The sequence below is a fragment of the Zalophus californianus genome, chromosome 4, assembly GCF_009762305.2.
Source record: "Zalophus californianus isolate mZalCal1 chromosome 4, mZalCal1.pri.v2, whole genome shotgun sequence".
NCBI classification, from domain to species: Eukaryota; Metazoa; Chordata; class Mammalia; order Carnivora; family Otariidae; genus Zalophus; species Zalophus californianus.
The window spans coordinates 31,074,377-31,100,793 of NC_045598.1; the positions used below are offsets into that span (position 1 = coordinate 31,074,377).

Consider the following 26,417-nt stretch of genomic DNA (forward strand, 5'->3'; position numbering starts at 1 on the left):
GTTAGATTTTGGAGCAGACTACTTGGGATTGAATTCCGGGCACCATAACTTACTAGTTCTGTCACTTTGGTCATGTTACTTAAATTCTCTGTGACTGTTTCCTGAATTATAAAATGAAAGTAATAATAGTAACTTTTCATGGTATTGTTAGTAGGATTAAATGTGTTGAAATATGTAAGGAACCTTAAAAGTGCCTGACATATATTAAATCTCAATGAATATCAACTCTTATTATTATCATTAGGAATTGCTGAGTCACAGGACATGTATATCTTCAATTTTATTAAATATTACACATTCTTCTAAGTGATGTACCAAGAAGTGCCTCCACCAGCAATGCATAAATTCCATATTCTTAAATCCTAAAACATGGTACTAATTTTAAAATTTCTGCCAATCTAATGGGTATGAAATTATATCTCTATATATTTTAAGTTTATTTAATCTCTACACCCAGCATGGGGCTGAACTCACATCCCTGAGATCAAGCATCGCATGCTGTTCTGAGCTAGCCAGGTGCCCCATATATTGTTTTAATTTGTACTTTGATAATTACAGTGAAGTTAAACATCTTTTCATGGGTTTATTGGCCATTCATATATCTTTTTTTGGTGAACTAGCTCTGTATATCCTTTATTCACTTTTCTACTGGATTGTATGCTTTTTTCCTTTTGATTTTGGGAACTTTTTTGGATATTAATCTTTTGATGGTTTTGTATATATGAATACCATCTAGTTTTTGGCTTGTTTTTGTGTTGCACCTTTTAAAACTTATTTTGTTAGAGAATTAACAAATTTTAATGCAGTCAAATCTAACAATATTTTCCCACATGGTTTGTGCTTTTGGGATCCTATTTAAGAAATTCTTCCTTATTCTGATATCACACAGATATATTTCCTGAAAAATATTTTGAGACCTTTAATCCATCTAGGATTTATTTTTGGATATGGTTTGAAGTAGAAATCTAGTTTTATTTTTTTTTCTATTGGAAAAAATTTTTTCAGCACCATTTCTTGAAGAGTTCATCCTTCCCCTACTGATTTGTAATGCCCACTGTTATAATGCACCTTCTCATGGAACTAGTCTTCATTTCAGCTTCATAACCTTTGCTTATGTTCCTTCTACTGGGGATGCTTTTCTCTCGTTCTTTAGATAGCAGCTCAAGTGTCATCCCTCTCATATCTAGGTATGTCTACATGTACGTCAGGCCCGGTGACTCCGTGACTCCAAAGAGTCTGGAAAGGCTGAGGCAGGTAGGAGTGAGGCCTCCAATGTTGCCAGGGCGTCTGTTAGAAAGGCCGCCGAGAGGAGGAGCAGCCTGTGTCCCAGTGACGGAATCCGGTCGGCGCCCGCGTCGCCAAGGAGTGCGTCACCACGTGCGGTCGGCCGGGGGCGGGGCCAGGTCTGAATCACGTGGCTTGGTTGCCTACGCGCTGCTGGGCCGTGGGAAGATGGCGGACGGAAAGGGAGACGCCGCCGTCGCCGCCGGGGCCGGGGCTGAGGCTCCGGCGGGAACGGGAGCCGGAGACGGAACCGAGACTGAGTCCATGGCTCGGGGTCATCGCCCTGCATCTCCGGCGCCGGGAGCCCCGGGACTGCGACCGTGCCTGTGGCAGCTGGAAACAGAGCTGAGGGAGCAGGAGGTGTCGGAGGTCTCATCTTTGAACTACTGCCGGAGCTTCTGCCAGGTGAGGGGCTGACTGGCTGGCTGAGGGCGGCGGGGTGGGGAGGCCAGGGGAAGAGGCCTCCGGATCCGTTGCCGCAGCCGGGGCCGGACTGAAAGGCGCCACCTTCGTGTCTCGCCGCGCCCCCGGGCCGGGAAGGCCCAGCTCGGGAAGCTCGACCGCTGGCCCCCCTTCACCACTGCCCGACTTTGGCCACCGCCAGGGCGGGTTGCGCTGGGCCAGACTGAGAGCCCGGAGGGCGCCGGCGGCTCCCTGGAAGGGCCGTGCCCTGTCGCCGTTGCCTGTCCCCCTGCCGGGTGGTTGGAGCGCCATTGCCTCCTGAGAGATTGATTACTCGTTCCTGCTGGGAGATCCTTTTTTGAGTGCATTTCTCCAAACTGGAAAACCTGGGTTTTCCTGAATAATCCGGAGATATGTGTTGGGGCCGGAGACTTATCTTTGGAGTCAACGTCATGTGGGCCCCTAAAAGGTCTGACAGTTGGCTTTGAAAGGCGTCTAGGGCTTTCTCATTAGGGATTGTGGAGCCCATTGGTTGTTTTTTTTTTCTTTCTTTTTTCTTATTTTATTTTATACATACATATATATATTTATTTATTTTTTGAGGCGGGGAAGGGGGAGATTGTTAAGCTGTTCTTTTCACCTCTTCTGTATTCCTTTGAGGATTGTGCTACCAGGAATGAGGCTATGGAGCCTTGTAGTGGTTATTACGGTCTTTGAGTAGAAGACGATTGAGAAAGATGTGGAGTGTGGTCTCTTTTGGCAATGGAATGGCCATTTCTGTGCTGTAGTGGGTCCTAACCCGTGGTTACATATTTATTGGAATGTTTAGTTTGGTCTCCATGGCCACTTCGAGATTTTTCTCTATAAATTTAAAGATATGCCATTATTACTTCTACTGTTTGTTCTGCCAGGTTTCAGGGCCAACCCTCTGCTCCTCACCTGGGGTATCTTAGAGAATGCAAAATAATAGTAGTATGTTGGGGGCGCCTGGGTGGCTCAGTCGTTAAGCGTCTGCCTTCGGCTCAGGTCATGATCCCAGAGTCCTGGGATCGAGCCCCACATCGGGCTCCCTGCTCAGCGGGAGGCCTGCTTCTCCCTCTCCCACTCCCCCTGCTTGTGTTCCCTCTCTCACTGTGTCTCTCTGTGAAATAAATAAAATCTTTAAAAAAAAATAGTGGTATGTTGGTACTTGGACTCTTGATGAGTAGTTGAGTGTGCTAGATAAATTGCAGTGTTCCAAAGTTGTAATTTTAGGGGACAGTTTGCTCTGTTGGTCCAACGGAAAATAAAAAGTAGGCTTGCTTGATTGCTTTTCTTCATCCACTCTGCTGAGCCAGAGACCTCTCATCTCTTCAAAGGGAATTTTGTCCTTGCGAATACATTGTATCATTATAGTTTTTATGTATACACTCTGCAGCATTTCCCTGCACCAAGAAGTGTTGAAGTGTAATCATTCTTTGCTTCTTCCCTAGTAATGAACATGCCTACTTTACTACACACATTTATTCTACAAACTTTTACTGACTGCATTGGATGGTGTCAGGCACTTTACCAAGTGCTGAGGAAACGAGTAAGACAGCACTTACCCTTGATGAGCTTACAGTTGGGAGGAGGTGATAGAAATAACAGTATTTCCAAAAACAGTTTTGGTAATGATGGAAAAGGAGGTGTTGTAGAGACAGTGGAGAGGGGAAAGCCGTCATGGGACATCCTGATGGGAACGACAGTTAACTAGTAAAAATAAATTAAAAGTTTAACTATGGATTGTAGTTATGAACTTAGAAGTAACTGGGAGAGGCCACTTTAGATAGGGTGGTCCAGGGAGCCCCTATGTCTGAAAGGATAAAAATGAGTCATGGGAATGTTGGGGGAGGGGAAGGGAGGGGAGAGGAGCGGGCATTTCAGCGCCAAAAGGTAGAGATGAGAAGGAAAGTTGAAGCTTTGGGAGGATGGGGAGCTAATTGGACAAGGAGGAGGAGTGAGGAGGAGGACAGGAGAAGAAATGTGGTTTTGGGGGAAGCCTTCTTAGCTTGTGTTGTTATCTTAGAAAGATAACAAGAATGGATGTAACTAGTCAAATTGAAGCTTGTCAGAGGATACAGTATATATACATATATATTTTCTCTCTGTCTTTTTTTGTTTGTTTATGCCTGGTGCTTGCAGCTTTCATCTCATTTTAAGTGAATGTTTTAATGTCTTGAGTCTTGGTGACACCTAGAAATGTAAGGGCACCGAAGAATTTAAGAAGGAAAGTACTTTTATAATTTTTTTCTATGAGTTTTCCTTTTGGCCTAAAAATTTTCCCAAATTATTTTTTTGGACTAATAAATGAAATAAGAAGTTCCTGTGATGACGATATGTTTTAATAGGAAGCACATTGGATTGAGCGCTAGTTGGGTCTTAATTCTGACTCTACCACTTATTAGCTAATAACCTTGGGCTAACCGTGCCTGTGGAATTTATTTTGTTTTCTGGCCTTTATCTCCTTATAATGCTTTATACAAACAGTAGAATAGAAAGTTTATATACAACTCTTCACAATATTTGTCACAATATTTTTGTCACTTTTTTTTTTTTATCAATAGCCCAGATAAAATCAATTCAGGGTGTCCTTGTTCATAATTTTATGATGAAGGAGGAACAATATCACCATTCATATTTGGTTGACTAGCTCTTGGTTTCACATTTGAAAGGCAGAATATAGATTGATTCATTGACTCACTATGGTGTGCCTGACATTGTACTAAGTGCTAGTGATAGGAATGTGCCCTCTAGGAGCACTTAATATGTAAAGATAGGTAGCTTGATTTGTGCTCTTTGGGATACTTAACTGCCACAAAAGTATTTTCATCAGGGATTTAGTTTTTTGGGGTTTTTAGAAGATTTTATTTATTTGAGAGAGTGCGAGCACAAGCAGGTGGCAGGGCAGAGGCAGAGGGAGAAAGAGACTCCCCTCTGAGCAGGGAGCCGATTAGGGGCTTGATCCCTGAACCCTAGGATCATGACCTGAGCCAAAGGCAGATGCTTAAATAACTGAGCCACCCAGGTGCCCCATCAGGTATTTAGTTTAGAAGTGTTCCAGAGACTTAGATTGTACCAAGTAGGTCCCTCCTGCAACAGGCTGGGACCATATTCTCTCTAGCTCTTGCAGTATGGCTCTATCTTTGGAATTGGACCAAATCAAGAAATAAACCAACATATGAAAGGATAGAGAGCTTGTCTCATTCTGGGCATGTTTTCAATTTTCAGAAGTTTGTGAAGATGATAAAAATGAAACTTAAAAAGTAATAGTTACTAAGAAAATGATACTTAGATGAACTTGTATTCAGTGAACATTTGTATTCAATGACAGTGGGAGATGGCTTTTTTCTCCTTTGCCTTAATTCCTTTTCTGAAAACATTTGTCTTCCAAATGGTGTGGATAAGATTAACTCCAGAAAACAAGTCTTTGTTGAAAAATTGCTAATATCCTCTCAAGTTTTTGCTGTATTTTGGGCATCATGATTCCTAAAGTTTTACAACTGGTAGTTTTCTATGTAATACATATTTTCAAGGTTTTTTAAGTAACATTAACAAACTTGAGATTATTGGGTGAATGATTATACTTTGAGAATAGCAGACAAAGTAGTTTTATGAGTAAACATTGTTATATGAAGCACTCTAGGTTCTAGTCTAATAGTGACTATAGATTTTTAAATGTTAAAATAAGTAATTACAGCATATATTTAAGTTTCTCCTAGGTCCCTGATTGAGTACAAAGGGTCTAAGTCAGATAGGCATACTGGCTTCACCCTTTAAGCTAGAGATGTGACCTTGGTATGTTATTTTCTTTAACCCTTAGTTTTCTCACTGGCAAATAGAATAATAATAGTACTTACTGTTATCCATGTAAATGTATTGTTGTATGGACTAAATAAGATAATCTGTAAAAAAAAAAACAATGTTCCCAGAATTGTCGAGTTACCCAGATTTCTTTATTTTAGAATAAAAAGTCTTCACCACCTTACCCCCGGTTTACTTATCAGCTCTTAACCTAGCCAGTCCCATCACCATAATCCTACTCTTATTTAGGGGTACTGTACTTGGGGTTCTTGGACCAAAATGTGATCTCAGTTACTCCTGTGATTAAAATTTTGCCCGTGAATTTCCAAGTGCATTATTTTGGGAAAGGTGATCTTAATTTTCATTTGATTCTTCAAGATCCAAGGCCTATCTTAGGCTTTCAGTAAATATTTACCAACTGCTTGATCTCCAAAAGGATCGAATTACTACTTTTACAAGATCTCAGGTCATTAAGCATTCTGTCTTTGCCTTTCACTATGCTGTTCTGTCCTTTTCTCTCATTTTCTGTAGGGCAAATTTTCCTTGTTTAGGGCCCAGTGCAAATACCACCTCCCCTGTGAAGCTTTCTCTGATTTCACTAGATTTCCTCTTAGATGTTTGTGTTCTTTTGACACTTTGTACATACTTCTGCTTTTAACTCTTGCTTTTCTTGCTGTCACTGCCTTAGTTCAGGCTTCATAATGTCAGTGGAGCAATCTTTTCACTAATTCTCTTGCTTTCTGACTGGCTTCATCTACAGTCCGTTTTGGTATTCTTTCTAAATTGTAAATATAGTCTCATTAGGCACTTTATTCCCTAAAATTCTTAAATAGTTTCTTTTTTTTAATTTTATATATTTATTTGACAGAGAGAGACACAGCGAGGGGGAGTGGGAGAGGGAGAAGGAGGCTCCCCATGGAGCAGGGAGCCCGATGCGGGGCTCGAACCTAGGACCCTGGGATCATGACCCGAGCTGAAGATAGACGCTCAACGACTGAGCCACCCAGGCGCCCCTAAATGGTTTCTTACCCCAAAGACAAGATAAAATTCTGACTTACTAGCCTAGCCTGGCACACAAAGCCTTTTAGAATCTGGACACTGCCTCCCTCTTTACCAGCTCCCAGCTCCCACCTTTCCAGCTTCTTCTTTTTTTGACAGGGCGGGGGGTGGGGGGGAGTCTACCTTCACTACAGTATCCATCTCTCAGTTGGCCTAATTAGCCTCAAGGTCCTCCCTTCCCCATCTGCCTATTTATCTTTTAAGACCAGGTTCAGATATTAAGTCTTTCAGAAGTGTTTTCTGATTTCAGCAGACAGAATGAGGTGATTCTTTCACTTAATGTACATCTTTTATGTAGTTGTGGTACCTGAATAGTTGTTTCTATTTTTTGTCTCTTTGTTACTGACTAGTAAACCAACCTGAGCAGGGGTCTTGTTTAGTCTTTTTTGTATACTTTGTACCTAGCAATTAATGCAGTGCCTGGCATACAAAACTAATTTGTTGAATGAATTTTATTGTAGAACTTCATGATATACTCAAGAGGTGAGTACTTCAAAAGGAACACTTGCTGTAAAATCTGCTATGTTAAAAAGCAACTTTATCATAAGTTACTATAAAGGAACAGGAGAGGACACTTGGCTCATTTCTTGGAAACATAACTTGTCAACTTAGCCTACATCTGCGGAATGAGGAGTAGTGTTGTTAGAGGGAGAAAATTGGAGGCATTATAGTATTGAGGAAGAGTTAGCAACCTAATAAGATAACAGTTTGAAGATGTAGAGCTGGAGAGGAATCAGTCTTCCTATAACTCCTTGAGACTGGTGGTCATGAAAACTCTTGAGCTCTTGTTCTTTATTTTAAACGATTTTTAAATACTTTACCTTTTCTTTTTTGTGCTGCTTTCTCTTGGGAGATGTCTAAATAGAGACTAGATGACAGGTAGTTATAATGGCAGAAGCTAGCATTGCACTGCATTATGACCAAAATGTAATTATAAATGTGACTTGTGAAGCAGTGAGAACTTTGGATGCTGTCATGTACTTGGTATCACCCAGTCTCTTTTATAGTAGTGATTCCTGTGTCTACCTGTGGATCATGCTCTTCTGAACAATGTTAATAAAAAGTCTAATACAAAGCACCATTTATTTCAAGCCTGCAAAGGCATTGGTAAACTAAAGTGTGCTTTGTTTTCACTTAGTTCTAGACACCTGTCACCTCTCCCAGAGGCCTTCCTTGACTATCTTAACGCTTCCCTATCTTCCAACTCCTTAACACTGCTTTCTATTTCTTTAAATCACCAACTACTATCTGATGTCTATGACAAATATGTTTGTCTGTCTGTCTCTGCATCTGGAATGTAAGCATCATGAAGGTGTTGACTTTCTTGTTTACCCAGTGCCTGGAATTGTCCCTGACACTTACTGGGTATTCAGTCAAGATTTGTTGCTCTTTTATCTCCTCCCTTCCTTAAATCCCTGACTAGACTTCTTGAGAGTAACAAGTCTTACCTGTCTTTATTAAGAAATAGGGACATGTTTTGGTTAGCTAGTTTATGTTGCTTCCCAGTAGGGATTGGTCTTATTCTTCTTTATCTTGATTACTAAAGAGTAGAAATTAGGGCGCCTGGGTGGCTCAGATGGTTAAGCGTCTGCCTTTGGCTCAGGTCATGATCCTGGGGTCCTGGGATTGAGTTCGAGTCCTGCGTCGGGTTCCCTGCTCAGCGGGGAACCTGCTTCTCCCTCTGCCTCTCTCTGTCTCTCATGAATAAGTAAATAAAATCTTAAGAAAAAGAGTAGATATTAATTTTATTTATGCTTTTTAAGAATTTCCCATGGTTATCTATATTCCACAGATATTTAAAGTAAAGCCCCCCCCCTTTTTTTAACAGGGTTTCCTTAGCCAGTTTGAAACATTTATTTGGGATATGATTGACATCAAACTGGAAAACTTGTACATAGATAAGGGATTGGGCAAGATGGTATAAAAAAAAATAGATCCTTCAAGCTTTCATTGCTCACTAAAGCCAGCATATAAGCCATTATATGAAAAATTAGAGGGACTGTTTATTTACTTATCAATCAGTCTTTTATGTGCCAAGCACTCAAATAGATGGTGTTATTTTCATTTTACAGATAGAAAACTGAGACTCAGGGAAATTAAGTAACTTTCCCAGGGTCACACAGTTAGTAAGCTGTGGCAGTCTTCAGACTCCTAAGTCCATGCTCTTTTTCCTATATCAGCATTTCCTAAACTGTGTTTTGTTCCATGAGTTCTGTGTATTAGTAATTACTTCTTGAAGTAAGGATTGTATAATCATGTAAGTTGGGATAAATGTTTTTTAATGTATCTTCTTATATATGTTAAGATGCACTGTGAGTCTCCTAGAGAGCATTAAGTGTTGTGCAGCATTTGCCAAACTTGGCTGGTCCAGAACATTAACATTTTGCCGTGTTCTAAACCTGATATCACCCCCATATCACATGTTTTTCTTTCATTATAGCAAAGTAAATCACTGGGGAAGAGTGGATTGCTTTATGTCTGCATACCACTGAATTTTGATTCCCCAGTTTCAGCCTAAAACATGACTATGAGCTTTTTATGAAAAAATTTCCCTTCAAAGTTTTTGCAGGTTTTGAATTATACTTACTGTCCCATATGAAAAATATTTCCATGTATTGTAATTTTTTGGAAATTGAGATTGAATTCTATTTCAGACATATCTTGAGTTCAGGGTTATTCATTTAGTTTTACCTGTATTTCTGCAACATAGCTAGCTAGGGAACTACAAATGTATTTGTCTATTTCTTCTCATTTTTGTGCTATGTTTGAATTCTTTAATTTGTTTTTTTAATGCCTTGCTTGTCTTTTTTGGGGGGGATCTATTAGGTTACTGTGCTGACATTTGATTACATAGTATTTTTACTCCCAAGGAAATAGCCTAAGCGTGTCACATTAGCCAGCACAATAATGCTTTATTGATACGGACACACGTAGGAATTATTACCAGATACGATAGAATGAATGGCCTAGTTTTGAAATTGCATTTTTATGATATATGGTTGTATAAAATAGGCATATTTTTCATTGTGCTTTCATTTTCTTTACTTTGCTTTTTAAATATGTATGCTTAAAATACATAAGGTATCTTAAAGTAATAAAACTAAATATGGGGGCCACTAGGTGGCTCAGTTGGTTAAGTGTCTGCCTTCGGCTCAGGTCATGATCTCAAGGTCCTGGGATCAAGCCCTGCATCAGGCTTCTCCCTCTCCCTCTTCTCTTCCCCCCCACCCCCTACCCCTGCTTGTGCTCACACACTCTCTCTCTTCCTCTCTCAAATAAATAAATTCTAAAATCTTTTAAAAAGCCTAAATATTTACATTTAAAAATTTTTGTGATTCTTATATGTGCTCATTCTAAAAGCTTAAGATGTATAAATGAAGAAAGTGAAACCACTATGTAATCTCACTGGTGTTTTAGTCTGATTTTTGGAGAAATATGTATACAGTATGTGTGTATATATAAGTATTAAAATTAAAAAAGAAATTTTGAGTATAGTTGACAGCGTTACATTAGTTTCAGGTGTACAAAATAGTGATTCAAATTTTCTGTATGTTATGCTATGCTCACAAGTGTAGCTACTGTCTGTCACCATACACATTATTACAGTGTCACTGAGTATATTCCCTACGCTGTCTTTTATTCCCATGACTTACCCATTCTATAACCAAAAGCCTGTATCTCCCACTCCCCTTCACCCTTTATTTCCATCGTCCTACCTCCTCTTCCTCTGGCAACCATCTGTTTGTTCTCTGTATTTATAGGTCTGATTCTCCTTTTTGTTTATTCATTTGTTTTGTTTTTTAGAATCCACATGAGAGTGAAATCCTGTGTTATTTGTCTTTCTCAGTCTGCCCTATTTCACTTAGCACCATACCCTCTAGATCCAACCATGTTGTCACAGATAGCAAGATCTTATCCTTTTTTATGGCTGTGTAATATTCCATTATATGTATGTATATGCATTTGTCTGTTGATGGACACTTAAGTTGTTTCCATATCTTGGTTATTGTAAACAATGCTGTAGTAAGCATAGGGGCGTATTTATCTTTTTGAGTTAGTGCTTTTTTTCCCCTGGGTAAATACCCAGAAGTGGAATTATTGGGTCATACCTACTTCTATTTTTACTCCCCCTCCCCCATTTTTACTTTTTGAGGAGCCTCCATACTGTTTTCCATAGCGTGGAAAAAAATTCGCTATACCAATTTATATTACCACATGTACAAGAGTTCCTTTTTTTTCCCCACATCCTCATCAGCACTTGTCATTTCTTGTCTTTTTGATTCTATAGCCATTCTGATAGATGTAAGGTGATATCTCCTTGCGGTTTTGATGTGCATTTCCCCGATAATTACAGCTGTTGAGCAATTTTTCATGTGTCTGTTGACCATTTGTATGTTTTCTTTGGAGAAATGTCTGTTCAGGTCCTCTACCCATTTTTTAATGGGATTACTTGATTTTTTTTGGTGTTCGGTTGTATAAGTTCTTTTTTTTTTTAAAGATTTTATTTATTTGACAGAGAGAGACACAGCGAGAGAGGGAACACAAGCAGGGGGAGTGGGAGAAAGAAAAGCAGGCTTCCTGTGGAGCAGGGAGGCCAATGAGGGGCTCGATCCCAGGACCCTGAGATCATGACCCGAGCTGAAGGCAGATGCTTAACGACTGAGCCACCCAGGCGCCCCTAAGTTCTTTATATATTTGGGATATTAACCCCTTAGCGGATATATCATTTGCAGATATTTTGTCCATTCAGTCTTTTTGTTTTGTTGATTGTTTCCTTTGTGATGCAAAAGGATGTAGTCCCAGGAGTTGATTTTTGCTTTTGTTTCCCTTGCATTAGAGATATATCTAGAAAAATGTTGGTAGGGCTGATGTTAGAGAAATTAATACCTGTCTTCTTTTCTAGGGTTTTTATTATTTCAGGCCTCACGTTCATTCATTCATTCATTTATTTTTAAAGATTTTATTCATTTATTTGACACAAAGAGAGAAAGCACAAGCAGGGGGAGCGGCAGGGAGCAGGAGAGGGAGAAGCAGAAGCCCTCTTCTGCCCCCTCAATCCCTCCAGTCACTCCCCAGAAGAGTTAAATCTGTGTATTCTTAAAAACTCAAATCTGCAGTTTAGGTTTTAATTTAATATATTGAGAACAATTTTCTATATCAACATATGTTGAGCATGTACCATAATTAAGCCATTGTGTTCTTTATTGTTATCATAAATAAGGTTGGAATTGAAATCACTGTATTAAAGAGAATGTTTATTTTAAATTTTGCTGAATACTGGCCTACAAGAAGTTGAATATGTACTCCTGTCAGTAGTGTTTGGGAGTCCCTGTCCCTTGCTAACTCTGGTGTTACTAAACTTTTTAATATTGGCCAGTCTGATAGTGGCAAATAATTGCTCTTGTACCGTTTTACTAATTTTCATTTTAACAGCATTTGCATGCTTTTTCGCATGTATTAGATATTTGAATTTTTTTCCTTTTGAGGTTTGTCTTTACTTTTTTCTTTTACAAAATGTTACTAGTTGAAAGTCATTAAAATGTGATTGTCTAATCATTGAGTGTGATCATGTAATCTTAAGCTTCCATGCTGCTTTGAGGTTCTCAAGATGCATAGTTAGTTGCAGCCTAACCTGAAGCCATTGGAATATATGAGACAAATTAGTGATTGATTGTTGCTGTGAGAAATGTCCGTGTACTCATTTCCAGCAAACATATATTGATGTTTTATATACCAGTGCTACTAGACTCTAGGAAGACTTAAGTCATAGCTGAATAACTGGAAAGACCCTAATGCTTTCCATTAGCTAACTTTTTCTTATATTGTTATTTTGATAGGTTTTCAAATAATGTGCCACAGAATGGATGTATGACCTTGGGCCAAATCAGTTTGTTTTGGGGGCTTCAAATTGCTGCTTAAATGAGATAATCTCATTACATCAAAAACTAATGATGTATTGTGTGGTGATTAACATAACATAATAAAATAAAATTTAAAAAAAGGGAAAAAATAAATGAGATAATCTTTAAGGTTTGGTTCTCCTTCAAAATTATATAATTCTGTTGAAAAACATTTGCTAAGGATTATTTTCTAAGTCGTCTCCAAAGATTTATGTATCCTTATTGAAATAAATGAAAAATAAATGTTTTATTTATTCAATACCTATGTTATAAGCAATCATAGAAAAATATAAAAGTGATGAAATTTTTGGGGCACCTGGGTGGCTCATTCAGCTAAGCGTGTGCCTTCGGCTCAGGTCATGATCTCAGGGTCCTGGGACTGAGCCCTGCATCAGACTCCATGCTCAGCGGGGAGTCTGCTTCTCCCTCAGCCCCTCACCCCTCTCCTGCTCTCTCTCAAATCTTAAAAAAAAAAAAAAAAAAAGTGATGAAGTTTTTGAAAATCATTTAAAGTGTTAATACTGTATTTCTGCCCCCAGTGAGTTATTACTTATCCCTCTAGTATAAATGCCCACACCAGTGGAAACCACTCTACTAATTTGAACTGAAGTTACTTGTTTACATTAGTTATGTTCATTATCCTTATTTGGCTTTTTCCTTCAGAGTGAAATCTTTATTTCAGTGTTTAAGGGACTTGCTAAATGAAAATATTAAATCTAGAACAAAATTATCCCATAAAGATCTAACAGTAAATGTGGATACATCAGATTTGGTCAGTCTTATGAAGTGGATAGCATATTCAGTAGAAAGGAGATTTGAGGGCGCCTGGGTGGCTCAGTTGGTTAAGCGACTGCCTTCGGCTCCGGTCATGATCCCGGAGTCCCGGGATCGAGTCCCGCATCGGGCTCCCTGCTCAGCAGGGAGTCTACTTCTCCCTCTGACCCTCCTCCCTCTCATGTTCTCTGTCTCTCATTCTCTCTCTTGCAAATAAATAAAATCTTAAAAAAAAAATTTTTTTTTTAAAGTATTTCATGGAGGGCAGCTTTCCACCATTTTCCTGTTGATGTACAGCTCATTGAAAAAAAAAGTTTCCTAGATGTTTATAGAGCATTTGCAGTATGGGTTTAGATTCAGAGAGCCTATGATGAGCTTTGTAGACTAGAAATGTAAGTTACAGTAAATTTTTTTATGTTTTTTTTTAAAGATTTTATTTATTTATTCATGAGAGACAGACTGGGGAGAGAGAGAGAGAGAGAGAGGGAGAGAGAAGCAGGCTCCCAAGGAGCAGGGAGCCCGATGCGGAACTCGATCCCAGGACCCTGGGATCATGACCTGAGCCGAAGGCAGACGCTTAACCATCTGAGCCACCCAGGCGCCCAAATTTTTTTTATGTTGAAACGATATGGATCCATATATAGTGGATATAATGAGTTTGACCTGTTGTAACTAACAGATCGTTCTATATACAATTTTTTTGATTCATTTGATTATTGGTTTTAACTTGGTTTATTGTTTGGCATTTAACTTATGTATTTCATTTTATTGAAATCCATACATTATCAAAAGTGATTTGAATTTGTAACACATTGGGTTTGAGTCCCTGGGTAAAAGGTGGTCATGTTTTCATAATCATATGTTTGAGGGAAGAACTTCAGAAGTTATCTTGTTCACTCCCTTTCCAGCTTAAAACTTCTAAGGGGGAAACTCCTTCTCAGTCGAGGATGTAGGCTGAGGATCAAAATACAGTATCAGTAAAATTCTGAACATTGACATAATTAATTAATTAATTTTTTTGCTTGATGAATAAGTTTATTATTGTCTTTATCTGAAAAATCTTCATAGAAAATTGTGGTTTGGTTTATTAACTCTCAGCAGCCCGATCCTGAGCTCTAGGGAAGCTTGCCTTCTTCTGAGCTACCCGATCTTTCTTTTGGGCAAGAGACATTTTGGGACGGTTCCACCTCTTCTTTTTAACTTCTTAGGCTTCTTCTCATAAACTGGATTCTCTCGTATAGCAGCTTCTTCATCATGTCTGGAGTTACGTTGTTCTTTATGTATTGAGAGAATTGTTTCTTGTAAGCATCTTCGTCTTCTTCCATTAGGTAACGCATATAATCTGCAACATTCTGACCCATGATGTGCTTTCGATGTACTTCTGCATTGAATTCCTTGCTTTCTGAATCATAACCAGGGAATCGTTTGGTACTGTGAGGGATAGACAAGCCTCCATCCACTGCTCCTTTGAGGGCCCCCAAAACTTTATTTCCAGTAGTTCTGTCAAGCCCTGCATCCAAATAGGTGAAGGCACCAGGTTGACCATCAGTGCTTTCCACATTGTATTCATCTCCAGTCACTTCCACTTGGCCTTCATAGATCTTGTCCATGCCAAACCTATTTAGGAGCCTGTGGGCCAGCAGCAGGCCTGTACAATATGCTGCAGCATAATTTGTCAGGCCAACCTTCACAGCATACTTTGGGAGTTCATGAGCATAAGCCGCACAAACTATCATATCTCCTTCTATGCGGGCATAAGCAATCTGACAAATGATATCTCTGTTGGTTACACGACCTATCATCCTATATTTAGGTGTGTTGTACTTATTTTTATCTTGAATTACCAAGCGTTTCCGGGCACAATAATCAGTTTTACCCTCTCGTCGTCTTCTAAATTTCACTTGGTATCTCTTGAAGTAAGCCTTATTCTTGACAACCTTAACAAACCCCAACCTGCAGAACAGAGACCAGCGGCCGCGGCTCGCCACAGACCAGCAGGCCCAGCAGCGCTCCGCTAGGGGGAAAAAGCTGAACATTGACATATTTATTTACCACCAAACAAAATTCATGGCTAGTGCATCATTAATCTGATGTGAACACACACCTAAAAAATAGGATCTAACCATTTCCTTTTAAAAATTCCCAGAAGTGCAGTTTGGTCAACATTATGCTGCTCTCCTTTGTAGGATTTGAATGAAGCAGTGAGAATCTGGAACCAAATCTACTTAGTTGAATTTGTTTTATTTATTTATTTTTATTTATTTAGAACTTTCTAAAACGATTTTATTTATTTGAGAGAGAGAGAGAATGCATAAACAGGGGGAGGGGCAGAGGGAGAAGGAGAAGCAGACTCCCTGCTGAGCAGGGAACCTGACATGGGGCTGAATCCCAGGACCCCAGGATCATGACCTGAGCTGAAGGCAGACACTTCACCTACACTGAGCCACCCAGGCACCCTCGAATTTGTTTTAGTATACAGTTGTATTTTACTCTAATCAAAGATACGTATCTGAAAAACTGTCTTAATCAAACTTCATAAAAATAAGTTAGCAAATCCTTTAATAATACTACAAAGCATCAGAAGCAAGTAATTACAGAATACCTGCTATATACTACTCAGTATGCTGGGTTCTGGTCTACAATGATGAAAAAACAGATGTGTGTGGTTCTTGCCTTCCTAGTTTATTGTCTAGTGGAGAAGATAAACATTAAACAATTTTTATGTTATCTTTGCTTATTGATACAATAGAGCCGTAGTCAGTGTTTGATTATTTATTCACCTTCAGATTAGTTTGTCCTTAGGTAAGAGGAGCGTAAGGGAAACAATTCCATGCTTAATTATTGCATAATAATTTTGAGGTCTAACATAAATGGTTTTGAATAAACATTACTGTTCTTTTCCAATTGGTATAGATTATAAAGAAATGATTTTCCATGCCACTTGTCTATAATCAGCTTCATTGGTCTTGGTTGCCAAACTAAAAATTTGAAGTAAGTATACAGTTAAGAAGGGAAGACCTTACTAATTTAAGGGAGAGTAGGAATGCTAGAAATCTTTCATATTTTAGGTTTGGAAATGCCAAAAATTAAGTACCCTTTGAACATTCCCAAACCATAAGACATTTGAGCCCAGGAGGTTATTATAAAGAATTGGAAAGCTTTTGTTTATGTACCTAAGGCATTTGTACCAAATTATTAATAGGGGTTATTTGGAGGTGGGGAATTGGGAGTGGAATTAGATGGAATATAAGTGAGATTTTTCACTTCTTTATTGCATACAAAATTTTAAAGTGGTGGGATTGCAGGTGAATTTTACTCTTGTTGTATTTCAGTATTTTTTCAAATAGAATTTAAACAGATGATAAGGTAGTACTATATGTGTTAGTATGAAAGGATGTCCAAGATACAAAGCAGTGATGTGATGTATAGAAAAAGTTTTGAAAGAATACTAAAGTGTTATGTGTTGCATGAATTAGTGGGACATTCACTTTGTTTCTTGTATTTTTATATGGTTTGTACTTAACCTGTTACCCTTTTGTTTTTATTTTATTTTAAAAAATATTTTATTTTTAAGTAATCTCTACACCCAGCATGGGGCTCAAACTTACAACCCCAAGATCAGGAGTTGTATTCTCAACCGACTGAGCCAGCCAGGTGCCCCACCTGTTAACCCTTTTAAATTAATTTTCATTTTATCAACTGTTGTTTCAGTACTTGTCTTTGCTTCTCTCCCTCCTCCTGTTTCCCTAGCCCTTGTGTCTTTTTCTCCTTTTACTCCTTTACTTTGGGTCTGAAGGAATACCCTCTGATAGCTTTCTGAGATCTTGCCTGTCTCTTGTTTGTGTTAGGCTTGGTGTAAGAATCTAGGTTGAAAACCAGTTTTGCTCAGAACTTTGAAGCATATGTTAAAAGTCAAATACCTCCAACTTACAAAGCAGTAAAGAGTGTATAAAATGAACATGACCTAAGAAATTAAATGATGAAGCTACCTATGTACCCTTTCACAGATTCTTTTATCTCCCGCCACCATCCTGATTTTGGTATTTAATCATTCTCCTACATCTCTTTACTTAGCATTTGTGCATTTTAATAGTCTGTAGTATTTTATGTGTTTTTCAGCTTTATTTAAATGCTGTACTATATGTATTCTTCAGAAGTTTTTAAAGTTCAACATAATAGAAAAATAAATTCAACATAATGTTTCTAAGATTTATCTATATTGGTATGTGTAGCTTTGGCACATTCGTTGTTCAGTGGCGTGTAGTGTCTTATTATGTAAATATATTATAATTCATTTGTCCATTCTTTTATTAATGGATTTAGAGGCATTTATTTACATTAACTGTTGGGGTGGACATCTTTCCACTCTATCTTGATACATGGGTACAAAAATCTCTTTAGGGTATATGCTTAAAGGGGAGTTTCTGGGTTCATCTATAGGCCTGACTTCAACTATAATAAATACTGCCAAGTTATTCTCTGAAGTATCTGTAGCAGTTCATGCCAGTTATCAGTGTATGAAAGTTAACGTTGCCCCACATTCTTGCCAATACTCAGTGTAGTTAAATTTTAGCCATTCGCGTGGGTGGACTGTGGTATCTCATTGTGGTTTTAATTTTTTTTCATGTTTACTTGTAAGGAGTTACCCGTTTAGTTATACTTATTGCTATTCATATTTCCTCTTCTGTGAATTGCTTTTAATTATTTTTTAGTTGGGTTATTTGCCATTGTATTTTATCTTAGATTTTATTTTTTAAATAATCTCCACACCCAACATGGGGCTTGAACTCAGAACCCCAAGATCAAGATTTGCATGCTCTACTGACTGAGCCAACTAGGCGCCCCTTATTTGTCTTTTTCTTTACTTTTTTTTTTTAAGATTTTATTTATTTATTTTTTTTGTGAGAGAGAGAGAGCGCACACAAGTGCAGGGAGGGAGAGGGACAAGCAGACTCTGCGCTGAGCGTGGAGCCCAATGTAGGACTCAGTTTCACGACTCTGAGATCATGACCTGAGCCGAAATCACGAGTTGGCCACTTAACCACTTGAGCCACCGAGGTTCCCTGACTTTTTCTTTTTTTTAGTTTTCTTTCTTTTTTTTTAACCCCAACTTCTTCTTTACAGTTTTTATGGAATTATGTATGTTAGACATAAATCTTTTGCTGGTCATATACCTAGAGTTATCTTCTCTCCAGTTTATCGTTTCATTTTTTATATTATCTTTATGCACCAAAGTTTTCTATTTTTTTGCAGTAAAAATTATAAATCTGACAATTGAAAAATAAAATTTATTTAAATTCCTTTTATGATTTTGTGTACTTTTGGCCCATATGTCTTCATTTTCTTTTAATTTTATTTTTTTAAAGATTTTATTTGTTTGAGAGAGAGAATGAGAGAGAGAGCACATGAGGGGGGGAGGGTCAGAGGGAGAAGCAGACTCCCTGCTGAGCAGGGAGCCCGATGCGGGACTCGATCCCGGGACTCCAGGATCATGACCTGAGCTGAAGACAGTCGCTTAACCGACTGAGCCACCCAGGTGCCCTCTTCATTTTATTTTTGGTGCACCTAGTTGGCTTAGTCAGTTAAGTGTCCCACTCTTGATCTCAGCTTAGGTCTTGATCTCGGGGTCGTGAGTTCAAGTGCCGCGTTGGGTCTGGATCTCTACGCCCAATGTGGGGCTCGAACTTACAACCCTGAGATCAAGAGTCACAGATTCCACTGACTGAGCCAGCCAGGCGCCCTGTGGCCCTTATGTTTTTAAAAACAGTGTTGTCGGGGTACCTGGGTGGCTTAGTCATTAAGCGTTTGCCTTCGGCTCAGGTTATGATCCCAGGGTCCTGGGATCAAGCCCCACACTGAGCTCCCTGCTCAGTGGGAAGTCTGCTTCTTCCTCCCCCACTCCCCCTGCTTGTGTTCCCTCTCTCGCTGTCTCTCTGTCAAATAAATAAATAAAATCTAAAAAAAAAAACAGCGTTGAATTATAATTGACATACAATAAACTGCGCCTAGTTAAAATGTTCAATTTGATAAGCTTTGGCATATCCAAACACCCATGAAATCATCACCATAATCAAGATAATGAGTATATCCATCACCCCTAGAAGTTCCTTCTCACTCCATTGCATTTCCTCTTTCCCTACCATCTTGCCACTGTCACTCAACTATTGATCTGCTTTCTGTCTCTATAGGTTAGATTGCATTTTAAAGAATTTTATATAAATAAAACTCTGCAGTGTCTTTGGCTTCTTTCACTTAGTATAATTATTTTGAAATTCAAGTTTATATTACTAGTTAATATGTTTTCTTGCTAGGTATTGTGTGGTTCTGTCATGATTTGCTCATTCACCTGTTGATAGACATTTGGTTTCTTTCTTGTTTTTGGCTATTACAAATAAAGTTGCTGTGAACATTTATGTATAAGTCTTTGTGTGGACAAATACTTTCTCTTGAGTAAATACCTAGGTGGAATGGCTGGATCACATGACAGGTTTTTCAGAGTAGTTGTATCATTTTACATTCCCACCAACAATGTGTGAGAGTTCTAGTTTTCCACCCCCTGATCAACACTTGGTGTGGCCACTCTTTTTCATTTTAGCCATTCTAAAATTAGTGGTAGCTCTTTGTGGTTCTAATTTACATTTCCCTAATGACATTTTTATTTTATTTAAAGATTTATTTATTCATTTGAGAGAGCATGGGGCAGGGGCCGGGCAGAGAGAGAGGGAGATGCTTAACCAACCATCCAGGCCCTCCTTGTTTTTTTTTTTAAGATTTATTTATTTTTGAGAGAGAGATATCCCATGCGTGGATGTGTGAGTGGGGAGAGGGGCAGAGGGAGAGGGAATGGGAGAGAAGGAATCTTCAGCAGACTCCCCACTGAGTGTGGAGCCTAACATGGCTTGATCTCACGACCTTGAGATCATGACCTGAGCTGAAGTCAAGGGTTGGATGCTTAACTGATTGGGCCACCCAGGTGCCCCACTAATGACTTACTATGTTGAGTACTTTTTCATGTGTTAATTTGCCATCCTTATATCTTTTTTGGTGAAATATCTTTTCAAACCTTTGCCCATTTAACAAAATGGGTTGTTTGTTTTCTTATTGTTGAGGTTTGAGAGAGGTGTGTGTGGGTTTCTGGACATAAACCCTTCATCAGATGTGTGTGTGTGTGTGTGTGTGTGTGTGTGTTGGTTTTTTTTTAAATTTTTTTATTTTGGCTTAGATGGCACAGAGTGGGCAGAATGGGGATGGTGATTTGTATCACTTCTAATAAGTTATATACATTCTGACTCTGGTTCACTTGGGACTCTCTGGAGGGAACACCCTTGGCCATGACAGATTTTATTGTGGTGATGTGACCAACAGGGAAAGCCTGAGGTGCTGTGTACCTGCTTATAGGGAGCAAATCACAAGGATGAACTGAGGTGGGTGTCAGACATTCTGGACAGAACTGTTGGTGAACTCATGTGAGATACTGTCAAGAACTACGAGGAAATACTGGGTAAGACAGGAAAGAAAAGTCCTACCTAACTAGGTGGGCACACAAGCAGCCAAGCCATGGTTAATTTCTATTAAGTTGATCCCTTCTATAACCAGAGAGTTGATGGGTCGGGGAAAAAATGGAATCAAATATATTCTTTGCAAAGTTACTCTCCTAGGCTGTGGCTTTTCTTTTTATTCTCTTAACAGTATCTCTTGGAAAACACAAGTTCTTAATTTTGATAAAGTTCTTGTCTATCAACTTTTTCTTTTATGAATTATGTTTTTCATGTTATATATAAGAAATCTGCCTGTCTCAAGACTACAAAGATTTTCTTCTGTTCTTTTCCAGAACTTTGAGGTTTTACATTTAGATCTATGATCCATTTGGAGCTAATTTTTGTATATTGTATGAGGGGTGGATGGAAGTTTTTTGTGTTTTTAAAATGAATATCTAAATGTTCCATATCTTTTGTTGAAAAGACTGCTTTCTCATTGAATTAAGAAATTGCCTTTGCACCTTGTTGAAAATCAATTAGCCATATGTATGTAGGTGTATCTCTGGATTCTCTTCTGTTCATTGATCTATTTGTCTACCCTGATGCCATTATCCTACTCTTGGGTTGCTTCTTTGAACAGAAAATATAATATGAAAGCAATATTGCACATAGAGATAGGAAGTAGAGTGGTGGTTGCCAGGGCACTGAAGGGAGGGAGTAATAGGGAGTTATTGTTTAATAGGTTCAGTTTCAGTTTTGCAAGGTGAAAAGAATTCTATGGATGGATGTTGGTAATGGTAGCACAACAACATAAGTATACTTAATGCCACAGAACTGTACTTTTAAAAATGGTTAAGATGATAAATTTTGTTATGTCTTTTTCTTTTTTACTGTAATCTTTTATTAAAAGCTGTATTGTACAATGTCTAGGGCAAAATGAATAGTCAGTTTCAGTTGACTGATTCTAAAGTAATCAAGACCCAGAGAGGTTAGCTGGCAAACGATGAGGGTAAGAGGTTTGAATGCACAGCCACAGGGCATATTATTTCACTATTTTACACAGCTCTGTCTGAATTGTAATACTTTTCACCAGTGTGATAAAGCTTGGATTTTAAAATCGCCAAACTTAAAAAGTATTCTAGATCAATCCTTTTATTAATAATGATTCACTAAAACAGAAATGGGGGATGTTTGAATTTATCCTCTTCTCCCCATCTTCCTGTTGCATGCTCACCCACTTATGTTTCTTGAAAGTTGCTAATCACAAATCTCAAGACATAAAGTTGACTCTTTGGGAGTGTTTTTTAAATTGTAGTGAAGTGTGCATAATATAAAGTTTACCATTTTAAGCATTTTTAAGTATACATTCACTGGTGTTGAGTATATTCCATTGATATGAAACCATCACCACCATTCATATCCAGAATATTTTCATCTTCCCAAACCAAAACTCTGAACCCGTTAGACACTAATTCCCCATTCCTCCCTCTCTCCAGCCTCTAACAACCATACTTCTTTCTGTCTCTTAAGAATTTGACTGTGGTACCACGTATGAGTGGAAACATACATTATTTGTCTCTTTGTGATTTGCTAATTTTACTTAGCATAATGTCTTCAAGATTCATCCATGTTGTAGCATGTGTCAAATTTCCTTTTTTTTTTCTTTTTAAGATTTTATTTATTTATTTATTTGTCAGAGAGAGAGAGCGAGAGAGAGCACAAGCTGGGGGAGTGGCAAGCCGAGCAGACAGAGGGAGAAGCAGGCTCCCCGCTAGGCAAAGAGTCCAATGTGGGACTTGATCCCAGGACCCTGGGATCATGACTTGAGCCCAAGGCAGATGCTTAAGCAACTGAGTCACACAGGCATCCCTCAAATTTCCTTTTTTAAAAAAGATTTATTTTAGAGAGAGAGAGTGGGGGTTGGAGCAGAAGCAGAGGGAGAGAGAAACTCAAGCAGATTCTGCACTGAGTGCAGACAGAGCCCAACGCGGCTCAGTCTCATAACCCTGAGATCATAACCTGAGCTGAAACCAAGAGTCAAAAACTTAACCGACTGAGCCACCCAGGTGTCCCAAGTTTCCTTTCATTTTTAAGGCTGAATAATATTCCACTGTGTGTTCATACTACAATTTGTTCATGGATTCTTGGGTTGCTTCCACCTTTTGGCTATTGTAAATAGTGCTGCGATGAACATGGGTACAAATACCTCATCACGTCCCTGCTTTTGATTGTTTTGGATGTATATCCAAAAGTGGATACTGGATCATATGGTAGTTGTTTTAATTTTTGGAGGAACCACCATGACATTTTCCACAGTGGCTGCACCATTTTACATTCCCACCGGCAACACACAGGCGTTCCACATTCTCCATTTCCTTGCCAGTGCTTGTTATTTTCTGTTTTTGGTTTGTTCTGATGTTTGATAATGGGCATCCTAATGGGTATGAAATAGTTATCTCATTGTGATTTTGATTTGCATTTTTTTAAAGATTTTATTTATTTATTCAGAGAGAGAGCACAAGTGTGGGGAAAGGACAGGGAGAGGGAAAAAGAGCATCTCAAGGAGACTCAGCACTGAGCATGGAGCCGATTCAGGGCTCGATCTCATGATCCTGAGATCATGACCTGAGCCAAAACCGAGAGTTGGGATGCTTAACCGACTGAGCTGCCCAGGTGTCCCTGATTTGCATTTCTTCTTCTAATTTGTTTTTAAAGATTTAATTTACTTTAGCAAGAGAGAGAGTGTGAGTGAGCATGAGCAGGAGGAGGGGCAGGGGGAGAGAGAGAGAGAGAATCTGAAGCAGACTGCCCTGCTGAGTGTGAAGCCCAATGCAGGGCTCAATCTCATGACCCATGAGATCATGACCTGAGCTGAAATCATGAGTCAGGCACTCAGCTGACTGAGCCACCCAGGTGTGCCACCTCCGATTTGCATTTCTTAATTAGTGATGTTAAACATGTTTTTATGTGCTTTTTGGCCATTTGTGTATCTTCTTTGGAGAAATGCCTATTCAAATCCTTTGCCCATTTTTAGTTGGGTTATTTGATTTTTTATTGTTGAATTTTAAGGATTCTTTATATATCCTGAATATCAATCCCTTAACAAATATATGATGTGCAAATATTTTCTCCTGTTCTTTGGATTGCCTTTTTAGCATGTCGATAGTGTCCTTTGGTATATAAAAGTTTTAAATTTTGATATAGTGCAATTTGTTTGTTTTTACTTTTGTCACCCATGCTTTTGATATCTTACTCAAAAAATCATTGTCAAATCCAATGTCATGAAGCTTTTCCCCTGTTTTCTTCTAAGAGTTTTTAGCTCTTACATCTGTATTGAGTTAATTTTTGTATATGGTATAGGGTAAGAGTCTAATTGCTTCTTTTGTGTATGGATACCTAGTTTTCTCAACACTGTTTATTGAGAAGATTGTCCTTTCTCTCATTGAGTGGTCTTGACACCCTTGTGGAAAGTCACTGTACATGTAAGGGTTTATTTCTGGGTTCTCTATTCCATTCGTCTGTATGTCTGTCTTCATGCCAGTATACATTGCTTTGATTAATGTGGCTTTGTAGTAAATTTTGAAATCAGGAAATGTGAGATCTATAACTTTGTTCTTCTTTTCAAGATTGTTTTGGCAGTTCAGGGCCCCTTGAGATTCCATAACAATTTTGGGATGGATTTTTCTATTCAAAAAAAAAAAGTGAGATTTTGATAGGGATTGCATTGAATCTGTAGATTGCTTTGGGTAGTATTGGCATCTTAACAATAGTAAGTCTTCCAGTCTGTGAACATTTCCATATCATGTTTTTCCATTTATTTGTGTCTTCTTTCATTTCTTTCAGCAGTTTTGTAGTTTTCAGTGTACAAGTCTTTTTGGTTAAGTTTATTCCTAACTATATATTTGATGTTACTATAAATGGAATAGTACTTCCTTTTCAGATTATTCATTGTTAGTGTTTAAAAATCAGCTGATTTTTGTGTGTTGATTTTGTATCCTGCAAGTTTGCTGAATTTGTTTATTCTCATTGTTTGTTTTTAATGTGGAGTCTTTATCATTTCTACATATACAATCATGTTATTTGCAAGCAGTGGTACTTCTACCTACTTTCTCTCAAATTTGGGTGCCTTTTATTTTTTTCTTGCCTAATTGCTCTCACTAGGACTTCCAGTACTGTGTTGAATAGAAGTGATGCAAGTGGACTTTTTTTTTTTTTAAAGATTTTTATTGTCAGAGAGAGAGCACAAGCAGGGGGAGTGGCAGGCAGAGGGAGAAGCAGGCTCCCCACTGAGCAAGGAGCCCAATGTGGGACTCGATCCCAGCACAGGTCATGACCTGAGCCGAACGCAGATGCTTAACTGACTGAGCCACCCAGGCCATCCCTTTTTTCTCCTGATCTTAAAGGAAAAGCTTTCAGTCTCACCATTGAGTAAAATGATAGCTGTGGGTTTTTCATCTAAGGATCTATATTATGTTGAGATAGTTTGCTTCTATTCCTTGTTTGTTGACTGTTTTTTATCTTGAAAAGTTGTTGAATTTTTCAAATGCCCTTTCTGCATTAATTGAAGTGATCTTGTGTGGGTTGTTCCCTTTATTCTGTTAATGTAGTTATTACATTGATTGATTTTCATGCACTGAACCGTCCCTGCATTCTAGGAATAAATCCCACTTGGTCATGGTATCTAATCTATTTTAATATGCCATTGATATTAGTTTACTAGTATTTTGTTGATTTTTTTTTTTAAATCAGTGCTTCTAAGGGATATTAATCTGTAGTTTTCTTGTAGTCTTTCTGGCTTTGGTATCAGAATAATGCTGGCTTCATAGAATGAATTAGAGAGTGTTTCTTCCGCTTTGATTTTTTTTGGAAGATTAAAGTTAACTTTTGGAGCTGTCCTCATCCAAGCTCTCTTCCTTACTGTTACTGATAACTCAGATGAAGATACTTATAGATGGCTATGGTAATTTTTAGGATGATCTCATAAAAGAAATATATGAAAATTTTACTCAACTTCACCAGTAATGAAAAGATTGTAAGTTGAATAAACACAATAATTGTATTTCCCCTATCCAGTTGATGCTCAAAAAATTGTATTTAGATTGTAATATACAATAAATTTGACAGCTTCCAATCTGTCACTGTCTTAATACTAATAATAGGAATGTAAATTGGAACATTTTCTGGAGCACAATTTGGCACTATGTGAAGCCTTAAAAATAATGCATCCTTTGACCCAGCAATTCCATTTATAGGATATTATCCTGAGAAAATTGTCATGGATACATGGAAGAAGTTAGAGCAGTGCTTTCAACATTATAATAATGCAAAGTTAAAACCATAATGTCCAGAAACAGAGAATTCAGTACTAAATTGTGGTACACATACAAGGCTGTGCAGCTATAACATACTGAGGTTGGAGAAAATTTTGCAAAATAATGTGTAGTATAATTCCACTAAAATGCTTCTATTTAGGCATTATAAAAACCTCTCAAACTTACCTGTTAACAGTGGTCTATTACCTGGATGGTAGTATGGATTCTTGATACTTTTATTTCTACTTCTCCATCTCTCTATTTTTCAAACAGTAAGTGATACTAGTTTTATGACAGAACAATAAAAGGCATTCTGTCAGAATTCAAAATGAAATGATGTAAGAAAGTATAGTTGAATCTTATGGCAGAATCAGTATCTAAAAATA

At 38.2% G+C, this 26,417-nt stretch overlaps 1 protein-coding gene and 1 long non-coding RNA gene across 2 annotated transcripts in view; one reads left to right on the forward strand and one right to left on the reverse strand.

Moving 5' to 3' along the window:
- Positions 1-1,444: 1,444 nt before the first annotated feature.
- RLF (RLF zinc finger) overlaps positions 1,445-26,417 on the forward strand; it is an 84,447-nt gene continuing 59,474 nt past the window's right edge. Inside the window, exon 1 of the mRNA XM_027613797.1 lies at positions 1,445-1,689. Coding sequence (XP_027469598.1) covers positions 1,453-1,689 — 237 coding nt within the window. The 5' untranslated portion in view covers positions 1,445-1,452. The remainder of the gene's footprint in view (positions 1,690-26,417) is intronic.
- LOC113933578 lies at positions 2,300-26,288 on the reverse strand. The gene is made up of 3 exons (XR_003523399.1): positions 26,218-26,288; positions 5,565-5,609; positions 2,300-2,547 (listed from the first exon to the last, which is right to left on the reverse strand). It is a non-coding gene; the product is annotated as an uncharacterized LOC113933578 (long non-coding RNA).